This window comes from Poecilia reticulata, linkage group LG15 (assembly GCF_000633615.1).
Source record: "Poecilia reticulata strain Guanapo linkage group LG15, Guppy_female_1.0+MT, whole genome shotgun sequence".
NCBI lineage: Eukaryota > Metazoa > Chordata > Actinopteri > Cyprinodontiformes > Poeciliidae > Poecilia > Poecilia reticulata.
In genome coordinates, this window is record NC_024345.1 from 22736873 (window position 1) to 22750896 (window position 14024).

Below are 14024 nucleotides of genomic sequence, written 5' to 3' on the forward strand. Positions count from 1 at the left end.
CCCTCCCGTCTTCGTTAAGATTTCATTTAACACAGTTGAATCTCTCGCAGGAGAAACTAACGGCGTGGCTAACGTCGGTGAAGCTTTCCTTCGATAAGCGAGGGACCAAGCTGACCGGCGAACTGAGCACTGAGCATGTGATGAAGTTGTTGAGCATGGGGTCGGATTTAACCAAACCGTTTGAATATCTGCTGGCCACCGGGAACCTGCACTCCAAAACAGGTACACACAACAACAACAACCACAAAGTCCAGCTAGCTAACTACTTAACTTGAGATTAAAGAAATTATCTTAATGTTTGGAAGAGGATGAGCAGCTAAAATGCTAATGTTAGCTCAATGTTGCCACTAACACCGACTTACTCCGTTTAGTTTACAAACATTTGTTTATAAGCTAAAATGAGATCTGACTACTTTGATTTAAGACTTTAACATGTTTTAATAGCTAAAGTTGCATCTAATTAAAGGGCATTTTTAAATCTAAAAGGTCAGTTGAAATGGCATTAGCAGAAAGCTCTTCCTGTGGGGTCAAAGGTCGTGTCGTCCTCCAGGTCTCGGCATGCTGCAGAGCACGGGCCTGTGCGTCGTGGCTGACAAGCTGAACTTCATCCGCTACCTGTCGCACTTCCGCTGCGTCCACAGAGGCGCCGCCTTCGCCAAGATGAGGACGACGTCGGTCAGGAAGCTGCTGCCGGAGTCCTGGGGCTTCCTGTGTCCGGTCCACACGCCGGACGGCGAGCCCTGCGGCCTCATGAACCACATGACGGCGAGCTGCGAGGTCGTTACCGCCACCGCCTACACCACCGCGCTGCCGGGACTGCTCTGTTCGCTGGGTGAGGAAAACACCGCCGGACTTCTGTTGCTTTTCCTTTCTTTCTGTTTCTTTCTTCTTTCTGTTTTTTTTTTCTGTTTCTTTCTTTCAATCTGTAATTTTTCTCGTCTTCTTATTTTCTGTCCTCCCCTTCAGGTGTCACCCCGGTGGACGGTTCTCCGGGTCAGGCCTTCTCTGACTGCTACCCGGTGGTTCTGGATGGGTCCGTTGTCGGTTGGGTCGAAGCTGATTTGGCTCCGTCCGTCGCCGACTCGCTGCGCCGCTTTAAGGTGACTTGGATGAATATTCCTCGTCCTGCTGGTCGTTTTTCCAGGTAAACTTGACCTCTGAACTCTTCCTTCAGGTTCTGGGACAGAAAAAAGTCCCTCCCTGGACTGAGATCGTCCTGGTTCCTAAAACCGGGAAGCCCAGTTTGTATCCGGGCCTGTTCCTCTTCACTACGTTGTGCCGCATGATGCGACCCGTCCAGAATTTGGCTCTTGGGAAGCAAGAGCTGATTGGCACGTTTGAACAGGTAAATTATGCCTTATGGACATATTTTTAAACTGTTTTTGGGGAACCTGCAGCACTAAACCAGCTGCACGCTGTTGGCCTGCAGCTTTACCTCAACGTGGGAATCCTGGAGGCGGAGATAGAGCCGGGTGTTAGCACGCACCAGGAGCTGTTCCCCCACAGCATGCTCAGCGTGGTGGCCAACTTCATCCCCTACTCCGACCACAACCAGAGCCCCAGGAACATGTACCAGTGCCAGATGGGTGAGTCAGCTACACCGGGGGGTTCAAACTGTGGACCAGGGGCTATTTGTGGCCCTTTGGTTGATTTTCTGTGACCCTTGACTGGAATTCAAGAACGGCACAAATGTGACCATCCAACGCTTTTTGTAATGTTTTTTAGGATGAGATTTTCCATGACGACTTTTTATGTTCTTAATAAACGGAAAATGTCAAGTAAAACACAACAAGTTTTTCTTTAGCTATCCTTTTTTGTATTTCATAATAAGTCGTGCCACAAGCATCCAGCAAGATTTTACTGGGAAACAGACTTTGTAATCTTTTATATTAATTTGTGGCGTGACAACAGTTTGCCAGTCTGGATTGTTTCTCATTGTTATTTATTATCGTATGTTTATTATTATTACTTTATGTATTTATTAACTTATTTAAATTTTTTATTGTGTGCTATGCTGGGACAAATCAATTTTCCCCTTGTGGGATCAATAAAGTTTTATCTCTCTGCTAGTTAAGCTAGCAGAGAGTTAAGCTCTGCTAGGTTAACTCTGCTAGTTAAGCTAGCAGAGAAACTAACTAACGCTCTCACTCTTTAGTTACCTAGCAACTCGCTCATTCTCTGGTTACCTAGCAACAATCTGCTGGGTAACTAACACAGCAGCAGTTTAACGTTTTACCACCATGCCTAAAACCTGATTTAATAAAAAAAATGACAACATGGAGAGTAAACTGTGGCTGAAGCAGGAAATGTCACCAGTTTTGTAGTATTTCAGATATTTCAAACAAAACAAAAAACAATCAGTAATTACTGATATTGACTGTTATTGAATGTGTATATTGTGATTCACAGCCATAGAGTTAAATAGTTGTCACTTTTATTTTTTATCACATCAGTACCACAAAATATTATGGTAAAACTTTTAAGTCCATCTCTAATTTTAAGCCACAGAAATCATAAATAAACCATCCTGGAGGGACTGCGCAGCGTTGAGGAATCGTTTAATCGGCTATTTTCCACTGCAGGGAAGCAGACGATGGGATTCCCGCTGCACTCGTTCACGGATCGCTCCGACAACAAGCTGTACCGGCTCCAGACGCCGCAGAGCGCTCTGGTCCGGCCCTACATGTACGACCACTACAACCTGGACAACTACCCGAGCGGCACCAACGCCGTCGTCGCCGTCATCTCCTACACGGGCTACGACATGGAGGACGCCATGGTAAGCGCCGGTTAACGGTCTGGTGTCTGGAGCAGTCGTTATCAAACTCTGGTCCCCGGGCGCCCTCTAGTGGTCTGTAAGGTACTGCATGTAAACAACCATTTATTTGCCGTGACGTCAGCTAAAAGTGCGACTCGCACTAGTGATGGGAAAATGAAGCCTCACGAAGCAGTGAAGCTTTCCAGCCCTTTGCTTTGCAAAAAGGTTCATTACTCGATGCTCCATTCAGGACTCACTAGTGACATCTGCTGGTGAAACTAACAGCTTTGTCACTCAGTTGGATCATACTKCCAAAAATTASTAAATAGTAAATATTGTCACAATGTTTTCATCAAACTCATATTTAGCAACAGGAGAATCAATGAAACCATATTTAATTGTCATATGTTTTAATTATTAAAATGATTTGTAGCCAATCTAATCCTGGTTTATGTTGAACGTCAGTGGTTGTGTTGGGTTTTCTTTTAGGTCAGATTTGACAATAAAGACATTTGATGTTTTAGTGTCTTGGGAGTGCAGTGCATGTTGGGGCGTTTGCTTTTTCTTGTATTTATCCCTGATCCCTTATATTTGGCTAGATGTTAAATTTTTAGTTCTGCAACAGGATTAAATCTGTTTCTGCTGTGAAAGACTGATATATCTTTGCTAATCAGACTACAAATAATAGTGGAACTTTGCAGAAGGTGAGAAATTGGGATGTGGAGGGTTAATTATTATCTAAGAAGAATTTTATTGTGAGGATAATCTCAAAGTATTCCCAGATGTCAGAGATTTTCCTCTTACTGGCTCCATTTCAGACAATTAATCAAGTTTACTTCTGTAGCACATTTAAGCAACAAAGCAGTTCATAAAATCACAAAAATATAAAGTCATAAAAAAACATAATCTACAATTGAGAAAACCAGTAACAAACATTACATTTTGATGAGTGACATCATCAATACACATCAAATATGTTGGTCAATGTTCATTTTATTTTGGCCACTGAAGACAAATATTCTCCTCTGGTGCGAGACCAAAAAGACAACAACCCATGATGCAGCGCGGCTCATCGCGCTTTTATTTTGAAAACCCACACGCAAAATGAAGCAGTCACGTGACCCAGGCAATGTGACATAGACATTAATACGTAAACGCCTCATGGAGCGGACCGGCCCGTTGCTGCGATACGTAACAGTGTCCGCCATATTGAATGTGGAATATGTGCCAGTAAGCTAATACAAGTGAATGGACCGAACTTTATAAAGTGCCGTTCTACAAAGTATTTTAAGTTAATACCCGTCATTGACACATTTTCTCACACACACAAATATATTTGGCAATCAAAGAAATTACTTAAGACAGAGTTTCTAACTTTTGATGTGATTATTAATTGTTTTGGGGGCATTTCTGAATAAAGACCACAAGGTTTTTATTTGATAGAAATGATTCTGATAATTTTTATATTGAAATTGATGAACAGACACACTTTTACAGTGTTTTATTAAAGAATATATTTACATAATTCCATAATTTAATGTACATTTAACATTTCAAGACAAGAAACAAATAATTTTCCTGTATTTATTTTTTATATGTTATTGAGAAATCAGTTATTGTCAAACATTAAACTACATATTTTTCTTACTTTTTTTTTCCAGAGAATAAATATTTATTACAGTTTGTCAACTCTGCTATTGACAGCAAAGAGTGAAAATAATTCTAACAGAGTAAATTATTTTTATTTCATTATATAAACTGTATTATTACACTAATACTTCAGATTGAGATATTTAAAAATACACAAAAAGTGAAAGAATAGAACATGTATTTATTATACTGGGAACACTGGTCATAGTCTTCAGTCTGCTGGTCATACTGGGAGAACTCAATGACTTCAGAGACGTCCTGGTTCACAGGCTAAAGCCAAGAATAAAAGAGAAATTATCCAAAAGTGAAATAGAAATCAACATCATCAATATATGTTTCCTTCACATTCATAAAAAGCCATTTTCAGCATGTTGGGCTCGGACTCGTAGCATCTTTATAGCTAAATACCGACATGGTGAAGCTGGGAAAGACTGAAGAACAGCAGCAGCTCCAGCTCTGATCCTGACTGATATTTACTCACTAAATCCTCTGGTTTTTAATAAACTTCTCCTCTAACAGCGGTTTTTCATCAGCTCTCTCATTAGAAAACAGTATGAAAACGTTAGCTGCTATGCTAACAATCAGCTGTTATTTTGGGCCAATTTAGCTACATAGGAAATATTTTTCGGTTGTTCAGAAGCTAATTTCTGGCTGCAAAGTCAAGTAATTCTGATCTTTTATCCTTGCCTGTAAAAATTAATGCCAATGAATCCAGTTTGTTTCGTAAAACGGTTGAAACAAGTCCACACAGCACAGGACTTAAGGAGCTCCGATTGCCCTGCTGCCACATAGAAGATGGCGGACGCTTTTACGTACGACGCAGCGCTCCATGAGGTGTGTACGTATTGATGTCTATGCAATGCGAGGCCTTGTTTGTTGCCAGTCACGTGGTTTTCAGCAAGACGACACATTCATGTACATAGACATGAATACGTAGACGCCTCATGGAGCGGGTCGGCCCGTTGCTGAGATACGTCACAGCGTCCGCCATATTGAATGTGAAGGACGCTGTGACGTCAGTAAGCCAGTAAGCTAATACAAGTAAATGCTCCGATTGCCCTGCTGCCTCATAGAAGATGGCGGACGCTTTTACGTATGACGCAGCGCTCCATGAGGCGTTTACGTATGACGCAGCGCTCCATGAGGCGTGTACGTATTGATGTCTATGCAATGCGAGGCCTTGTTTGTTGCCAGTCACGTGGTTTTCAGCAAGACGACACAAGCCTCGAAGCGGAGCTTCATCGGACACGCCCCCTTTTTACTCGGTACCAGCCTCGAAGCCTGGATTCAGATGGCCCAACACTAACTCGCACCGCTAGCTTACCAAAGTATTGTGTTTAGAAGTAATAATGGGTAAAAGGCTGAAATCTAGGTCAGAAAAAGTGAAGATACCGCTGGAAAGAAAACAACGTCGGGAATACTTATGATCGGAGGAAACTAAGTTAAACCTGCTGAGAGTATCGATGTGTCGTTCACGAACAATTAGATTTGTTTTGATCGGCTCTAAGCCGTGAACGAGTCTCTGTAGATGAGAACTGTTCTTTATTTTTACGTCTTTGTTTGCTTATAACGCTCCTGCTATTTTTTTTATTTAATTTAAAATGATTTAATTGGAAAATAAATACAATTGATAGAAGTGGGGGCGTTATTTTTATATTTAATGGTGCAGAAGACGGTTTTTGTTTCTGCCAAGCAGCTAATGTCTATTTTTCTTTTATTGTGATTCTAAATTACAAATAGCCGTCAAATGTTATAATTGCATACAACATTTGGTATTGAACAACTTCTTTTTTTATTTCTATGTATTTGACATCATTGGAAAGCATAGACTCCACATTTTCAGAATCTATAAGTCAAAATGGCCCCAGTAGATTTGTTCATGACAGTAACTGTTTTAAAGGCTAATCTTCTAATTTCAGGTTATATATATTAACATGTGGGGTAGTTTCATGTTAGGTGGTCCGTGTTTATTCGTTAAATGGGTTAATCAGCCTGAAAAGGTTTGAGAATCGTTGGTTTAGGGATGAAACGCTGACGCTTCTCAATGTCTTCAGATCGTGAACAAGTCGTCGTGGGAGAGAGGCTTCGCTCACGGGAGCATCTACAAGACGGAGTTGGTGGACCTGGCGGAGAAGGTGAAGGGAGAGGACGGCGTCGTGTTCGGGGCCAAGCCGGGCGACCCGAAAGTGAACGGGAAGCTGGATGTGGACGGGTTGCCTCACATCGGGTCGGTGATTCAGTACGGAGACCCGTTCTACAGCTACATCAACCTGAACACGGGACAAAGCCACGTCAGCTTCTACAGGTCACTGCTTTGAACAAACACAAACTTCACTGTTTCAAATACTCGTTAAAACTGTCACCATAATGTGACAGTTTAATAAGAGACGGATAATCTGTGAACAGATCAATCGATTACGAACACATAATCGACCAAAAAGCGATTGCTGGTCCGCCTATAAACTGCTGTCTCGGTTCGGTTCCTTTAAAAGCAGGAAGTGGACTACAGCACAGGGCATTCTGGGTAAATACAACCACAACACATGTGCCAGTTGAGCACCAGCAGAAGAAACGACTTGTTCTTTTTTTTTTTTAACAAAGACTAAAGAGAAATCCTACAGCTGCTGAATTTGGCGCTGCTCCATTTTTTTTTACATTTTGTGAAAAAGAAAGACCTGTTTATATTTCTCCAGAAATTTGTGTTTTTTTCTTCAGTAGTTCTTGGCTTAGCGCCTCCACAGGCGAGGAGGGGAACAGGTTTTTGAGTTTGGTTCATTTTACTCAGTGCAGTGGGAAAGAGAACCAGGGTGGGATAGTCAATATATACATTTAATAAATTACTCAAACTTGAGTAACTTTTAAAAAAAAATACATTTCTACAACTCTGTACTTTTTACTTTTACTGGAGTAATTTTATTAAGAAGTATTTCTACTCTTACTTCAGTAAAACTTCTGGATTTTCTACCCCCTGAATGAAAAACATGTTTTCACCAGAGATTCACCAGACTGACTGTTTTTTTTACCAAATACTTTTAGTCTTACTTGAGTAATTTCTTTTAACTTTTACTTGAGTAAAGATATTTTGAAGTAGAGCTACTCTGAATAGAACCACAGCAGTTGAAATGTAAAAAATGTTTTAATTTTCCGGACCATCAGATGTGAAAACACGTCTAACTGCATGTTTTGTGTCTGTAGGAGCCAAGAGGCTTGTGTCGTCGACAACATCAAGGTCTGCAGCAACGACACGGGATCGGGTCGCTTCAAACGCGTCTGCATCACCGTCCGAGTGCCGCGTAACCCAATGATCGGTGACAAGTTCGCCAGCCGCCACGGCCAGAAGGGCATCCTGAGCCGCCTGTGGCCGGCCGAGGACATGCCGTTCACCGAGAGCGGCATGAGCCCGGACATCCTCTTCAACCCGCACGGCTTTCCGTCCCGCATGACCATCGGGATGCTGATCGAGAGCATGGCCGGGAAGTCGGCCGCCCTGCACGGCCTGAGCCACGACGCCACGCCGTTCAGCTTCTCCGAGCAGAACTCCGCGCTGGAGTACTTCGGGGAGATGCTGCGCGCCGGCGGCTACAACTACTACGGCACGGAGCGGCTCTACAGCGGGCTGAGCGGCCAGGAGCTGGAGGCCGACATCTTCATCGGCGTCGTGTACTACCAGCGGCTCCGCCACATGGTGTCCGATAAGTTCCAGGTGCGCACGACGGGAGCGCGGGATAAGGTGACCAACCAGCCGGTGGGAGGAAGGAACATCCAGGGTGGGATTCGGTTCGGGGAGATGGAGCGGGACGCGCTGCTGGCCCACGGCTCGTCCTTCCTGCTGCAGGACCGGCTGTTCAACTGCTCGGACCGCTCCGTGGCGCAGGTGTGCGTGGACTGCGGCAGCCTGCTGTCGCCGCTGCTGGAGAAGCCGCCGCCGTCCTGGTCGGCCATGCGCCACCGGAAGACGGTGTGCAGTTTGTGCGGGAAGAGCGACTCCGTGGACTCCGTGTCTGTTCCGTACGTTTTCCGTTACTTCGTGGCCGAGCTGGCAGCGATGAACATCAAAGTCAAACTGGATGTGAAGTGAAAGGAACAATCAAAGCCTCTGTTTTCCTCTGCAGCTGTTTATCAGGTAGCGCTAAAGTTTGAATGTTTTGACCCTTAAATAAAAGATTTTTAACTGTCAGTTTTATTACATGATGGTTTTAGTGGCTGAGGACAGTAGCAGCAAGTCGAGCTGAAGATTTCAGAAACTGCAATTCCAAATATTTAGATACAAACTATTTAGTTTACAAATGAAATATCTAGGTTGCTAACAAGTCCAGTAAGATAGTTTAGTCGGAATAGAAATTAATTTAGTTGAAAAACCAAACATTTCACTTGCTAACTGAATATTTAGTGTAAATATCAGGCTATTTGGTTTACAAATAATATGTTTAGCTTGTTAATCAAGTCCAGAAGAGCAATATATTTAGTTTGTAAACAGTATTTATCTTGCTAATTGAATGTTTAGTCCAGAATACGAAGCTATTTATCTTACAAACCAGATATTTAGCTTTCAGCTTGCTAACTAAATATGTAGTCTGCAAGTTGAATATTTAACTTGCAAAGTTAATATTTAATTTGAAGGTATGTAGTTTATAAATCAAATATTTAGTTTGTCAACTAAAGGTTTAGTCCAGAATTCAAAGCTATTTAGTTTACAAATTTAGCTTATGAACTTAAAGTTTAGTTGGCAAGTTGAGCTTACATCTTGCTAAATATTTAGATTGAAACTGACATTTATGAATGGGTAAGATGTTGAAAAATTAACTCCAGTTTTTTTCTCTTATGACTAAATAACCCAGCTTATTCATTTTTACAGTGTAACTTTCCAAATGATACCCCATATCAGGGTTTCCCCCAGAAAACTTGCTAAGCCCGGTGCTCAGTCCTCCAGCCGCCCGCCGTGTTTTTGAGTTAAAAAATGTTTGAAGTTGACAGGAAATTTAAAAACATCATTTGATAGTTATGCATTTTTGGAAGACTTGAAGATTAATACCTAAACACCAACAATAAAGTCTTTAAAAGAGTCAATCTTTTAAAAACCAAAAATAAATTAGCAATGCTAAGCCTGCCGGGGGCTCAAATAAAGCCTGGTGGCCCGCCAGGCTAATTATACACCGAGGGAAACCCTGCATACAAGAGCCGAGTTTCTGCCAGGAAATCAACGAGTTCAAATGAACTATTCCAGTTCTCCCAAGGATGCTTTACAAATTTATTTTTAATTGCTTTACTAATTTATGTTGCATAATCACTCCAGCCTCAACAAAAACAGTTCAAATAAATAATTAAATCTTCAGGTCAACAACTAATGCCCACATTATGGAGGTAAACGTCTGCACACCCCGTCACGCTTCACTCATTGTAGTGTCTTAAATTTTATATACAGTGTTAAAAAGTTGATAAAATATGAAAATATCTGTAAACATATGGAGGTTAAAAAACAAATCTGTTCACATTCCCATCACTGCAGCTGTGCCAGCACGGCCGGCAGGTCCAGAACAGACGGGACAGTGTGGTCTGGTTTCACCGGACCGTCCAGCTCAGACCCGTCCGCTCTGTGAATCCACACCGTGGCGCGAACTTTGGCGTTGACCCCACCCTGGATGTCCGTGTCCAGAGAGTCGCCCACCATGACGCAGTCCTGCGCCTCCACCTGCAGCATGCTGAAGCACAGCTGGAAGATGGACGGGAACGGCTTCTGCTCCGCGTGATCTCCGGCGATCACCACCGCGTCGAAGAACTCCTCGCATTCGGCCGCCTCCACCTTTTCCCTCTGAGTTTGAGCGTCGCCGTTGGTGAGCAGCAGCAGCTTGTACCAGCCGCGGAGCTGCCTCAGCAGGGCGCGCACTTCCGGGGTCAGACACAGAAGCTCCAGCCGGCTGTTCTTCCACAAATAGTAGCACTGAGAAGCCAGATCGGACGCGGCGCTGCCTCCTGCAGTCTCTGCGATGCTTTCCGCCCAGTGGCACATGCGGATGTCGTCCTGGGAGGTGCCAGGCGGCCGGTCGGGGCTCTCACGCAGCAGCTTCAGCTTGAATTTATCACAAATGCTGCGAACTGTGTCGTCGTCCAGGTTCAGTTTGGACTTCAGAAACTCCCCAGTCTGCAAAATACACAAACCAAGCCTGAAATGGGTCTGAAACAATTAATCGTGATTGATTATGAAAATAATCACCAAGTAATTTAGTAATCGATTAATCGTTAGTCGGACTGAAAAACGTCCATTTGCTGAAAGATATTTACATCAAGATGCTTAAGCTTTTGTTTTGATTCTGTTTGACAGAAATCAGACTAGGGCTGAAACGATTAATTGTGATTAATCAATTTTTAAATAACTGTCAACTTAGTAATCAATCATAAATTGAAAAAAAAGGCCACTGACTGAAAGATATTTAGACACACAGTAGAAGACACAATCTTTATTCTGATTCTGTCTGACAGAAAATCAAACTAGGACTGAAGTGATTAATCGTGATAATAAAAATAATGAATAGTACAGCAAGGGTGAATTTACATGAGAAAAAACTAAATACTTGGATTTAAGGAAATGTTCCACTGAGTTTAATTTTGTTTAAAGAGCTGTGCTTGTGTATTTCTGCGTTGGAAAAAAACAATTTCAAGAATATGAAAAAAGTTCAAATGACCAGGATGGTTTTAAAGTCTTAACAGCTGATTTTATATAATGTCTTTTTGCATTAAATTGTTCCAACTCTTTAGAATTTTGTTTTACAAAGATACACATTAACTATGTATAATTTGCTTTGTGTTAATAAGCTATCACCTCTCATGAAAATAAGAGTTTTTCCAGGCTTTTAGGAGGAAAACTCCTCCCTTGCCGGTCTTCATAACTCCTTTCCAGGTCGTGCGCCGGCAGTCCGTTAAGGAGCGGACACCACGTCTTCATTCACTTCCCAGATCGTTGAAATATCGACTCATTATTTATGCCGTGTAAATTAAATAAAATACGGCACATTAACGGGTTTTCGCCATAAAACAAGTAAAGCGAGGGTTGCTGACTTTAAAACCGAGAACTTTAGCTAGCGACATCAACAAGCAGCGGAAGTTTTAACTGAAGTCCCCGGAGAAAAGCATTTTTAGCTGTCATCACCTTCTTTAGCGCCACCTCGCCGGCAAGACTCGTGTCTACGAGCGTGTTGTCCAAATCAAACAGGATCGCTTTCACAGCTCTACCCTCCATTGCTGAAGCACGCCGTCATTCAACGCTAACCAGGAAAACAAACACAGCTTTGCGGAAGCGGTGCGAAGTGAAGTGCTTCATGGGATTTGTAGTTCTATTGACAAAATGACGTATTTTCTAAATTTTTCCTCTAGATGGCGCCACGCGTACACTGAAACTAAAAGAGATAGATAGATAGATAGATAGATAGATAGATAGATAGATAGATAGATAGATAGATAGATAGATAGATAGATAGATAGATAGATAGATAGATAGATAGATAGATAGATAGANAGATAGATAGATAGATAGATAGATAGATAGATAGATAGATAGATAGATAGATAGATAGATAGATAGATAGATAGATAGATAGATAGATAGATAGAATTTAGCTTGCTTAATTAAGGACTTTCACATTGTCAATGTAGTTAAAATTTGGTTGCAAGCTAAATACTTAGCTTGCAAGCTTAATATTTAGTTAGCAAGCTATTTAGTTTACAAACAAAAATATGTAGCTCGTAAACTAATTAGTCCAGAATAGCAAACCAGGATACAAACCAAATATTTAGTTTTTAACTTGCTAACTGAATATTTAGTAAGAAAGTTATATATTTAAAGTCAATCTTAATATTTAGTTAGCAAATTATATAGCTTGCAAACCAAAGTTTTAGCTTGCTAACTAGTTAGTTAGTCCAGAATATTAAACTATTTAGTTTGCTAATGCTACTTTACTAGTCCAGAAATAACTACAATTGCTGTAGTTAGCAAGCAAAAATAATTGGCTCCCAAACTAGATATTTAGTTTGCAAGCTATTTAGTTTACAGACAAAATATTTAGCTTTTAGTTTGATAACTGAATATCTAGTTAGCCAGTAAAATATGAAGCTTGTAAACTAAATATTTAGCTAGCTAAATGTTTATGGAATTTATATATTTTTTAATATCTAGTTAGCCATCTATTTAAATATAAGCTAGACAGTCAGATAGGAAATATTATAGCATATTATTAGTAAAAACACCATTACAAGCCTACTAAAAATGCACCAGTTTTTCTTTAGCCTGAATTGATGCAAACCCTTAATTTTAATAAAATTTCAAGAAGAAAAACTTTTTAAAAGGTGGTAATTAAGTAGGTTTGGGATTAAAACATTAAAATTTTGTGTCTCTTAAAGTTTTTAAGAATTTGTGACCAATTCCCAATAAAAACCCAAAGAAAACAGGTGATCCAAATTAAGAAAAGAGTTAATTTTGTTATAAGTAAGAAAAAAGTGCTTGAAAACATCATACAGTCACAAACGTTACATTTTGTTGAATGCCATCATCAAAAATCATCAATAAACATCAAACATGTTGATCAATGTTCCATTTATTATTAATTATTAATTACTCTTACTTGAGTACAATTTTTGGGTTTTCTGTCCACCTCCAGTTAAACAAATGCAAACAAAGTTTGACAAATTTAATTCAATTACACATAACAAATTAACTGAAACATTTTTAGTTGAACAACAAATTCAACAAAATTACCATATCAAGCACTTTAAAGTTTAGAGAGGTAACAATTATTTTCATTGGTTTCCAGGATTTAACAATGAATCCGCTGGTTTTTGTGTGACTGAGCATCACAGACTGTCCCAGACGCTTATTTTAAAGTATTAGTCTCACTTTTCTAAATAATAAGAGCAATTCTACTAACAGTAACAATAAAACCCCCTACGTGACTCCTGAGCACGCATAGTGCCAATTTAAACAGCATATTCCGTGACACGCAGCCTGTCAAAAATAAAAACATTCCTCAGCTCTTATGCAACCTGCGCTTTAACTCAGCCTCTTATCTGGCAGCGGGCCAGAGGTTCACACGCAACGCCGTGCAGAGTAGCTGCAAAACCTTCCCATCAGATACCACAACAAGCCTTTCTCACATTAAATAGGTGTTCTTCCAGCGCAGGTGCCTGTAGGACAAAAAGAAACTGGCCTAAATATCTCTGGAACATTCAAACATGCCACCTGCTGCTTGCATGGGAAGGGAAGTTTAAATGAAAGAGCGCTGCAAATTAAAGCCTTATTTTTATTGGCATTAATAAAAAAATAATACTTAAAAAATGGAAGTGAAAGATGAGACGTGGATGCTTGAAAAGAAAACATAAAACTGGAAATGTGGGATTTCCCCTCTAATGTGAAGGGGGAAACAAAAGTGAGATGTCTTCATGTTTCCGAGAAACAGTTGAACTGTAGCATCATTTTTTGGCATTTTCTGCCAATGTTATATGTTTTTCACCGCTTAATTTTATTTTTTGTTTTATCATTTACCTACCTGTGATGAAAATGTTGTGATGCACTTTGGTCAGCTGAGGTTGTTAAACATTTAGGTTCGGTATCCGAGTCCGCAACGTTTCT

At 40.8% G+C, this 14024-nt stretch overlaps 2 protein-coding genes across 2 annotated transcripts in view; one reads left to right on the plus strand and one right to left on the minus strand.

Annotated features, from left to right (window-relative positions):
* Positions 1-8630, plus strand: part of polr1b (RNA polymerase I subunit B) — a 12260-nt gene extending 3630 nt beyond the window's left edge. The window contains exons 8-15 of the mRNA XM_008430005.2: positions 51-222; positions 551-832; positions 967-1100; positions 1175-1345; positions 1430-1586; positions 2583-2779; positions 6463-6713; positions 7604-8630. Coding sequence (XP_008428227.1) covers positions 51-222; positions 551-832; positions 967-1100; positions 1175-1345; positions 1430-1586; positions 2583-2779; positions 6463-6713; positions 7604-8486 — 2247 coding nt within the window. The 3' untranslated portion in view covers positions 8487-8630. The remainder of the gene's footprint in view (positions 1-50; positions 223-550; positions 833-966; positions 1101-1174; positions 1346-1429; positions 1587-2582; positions 2780-6462; positions 6714-7603) is intronic.
* A 1012-nt stretch (positions 8631-9642) lies between these two features.
* On the minus strand, positions 9643-11738 carry nanp (N-acetylneuraminic acid phosphatase). The gene is made up of 2 exons (XM_008430004.2): positions 11553-11738; positions 9643-10547 (listed from the first exon to the last, which is right to left on the minus strand). The coding sequence occupies exons 1-2, from the start codon at positions 11640-11642 to the stop codon at positions 9906-9908; spliced, it is 732 nt and encodes a 243-aa protein (XP_008428226.1). The 5' UTR covers positions 11643-11738; the 3' UTR covers positions 9643-9905.
* Between the last annotated feature and the right edge of the window lie 2286 nt (positions 11739-14024).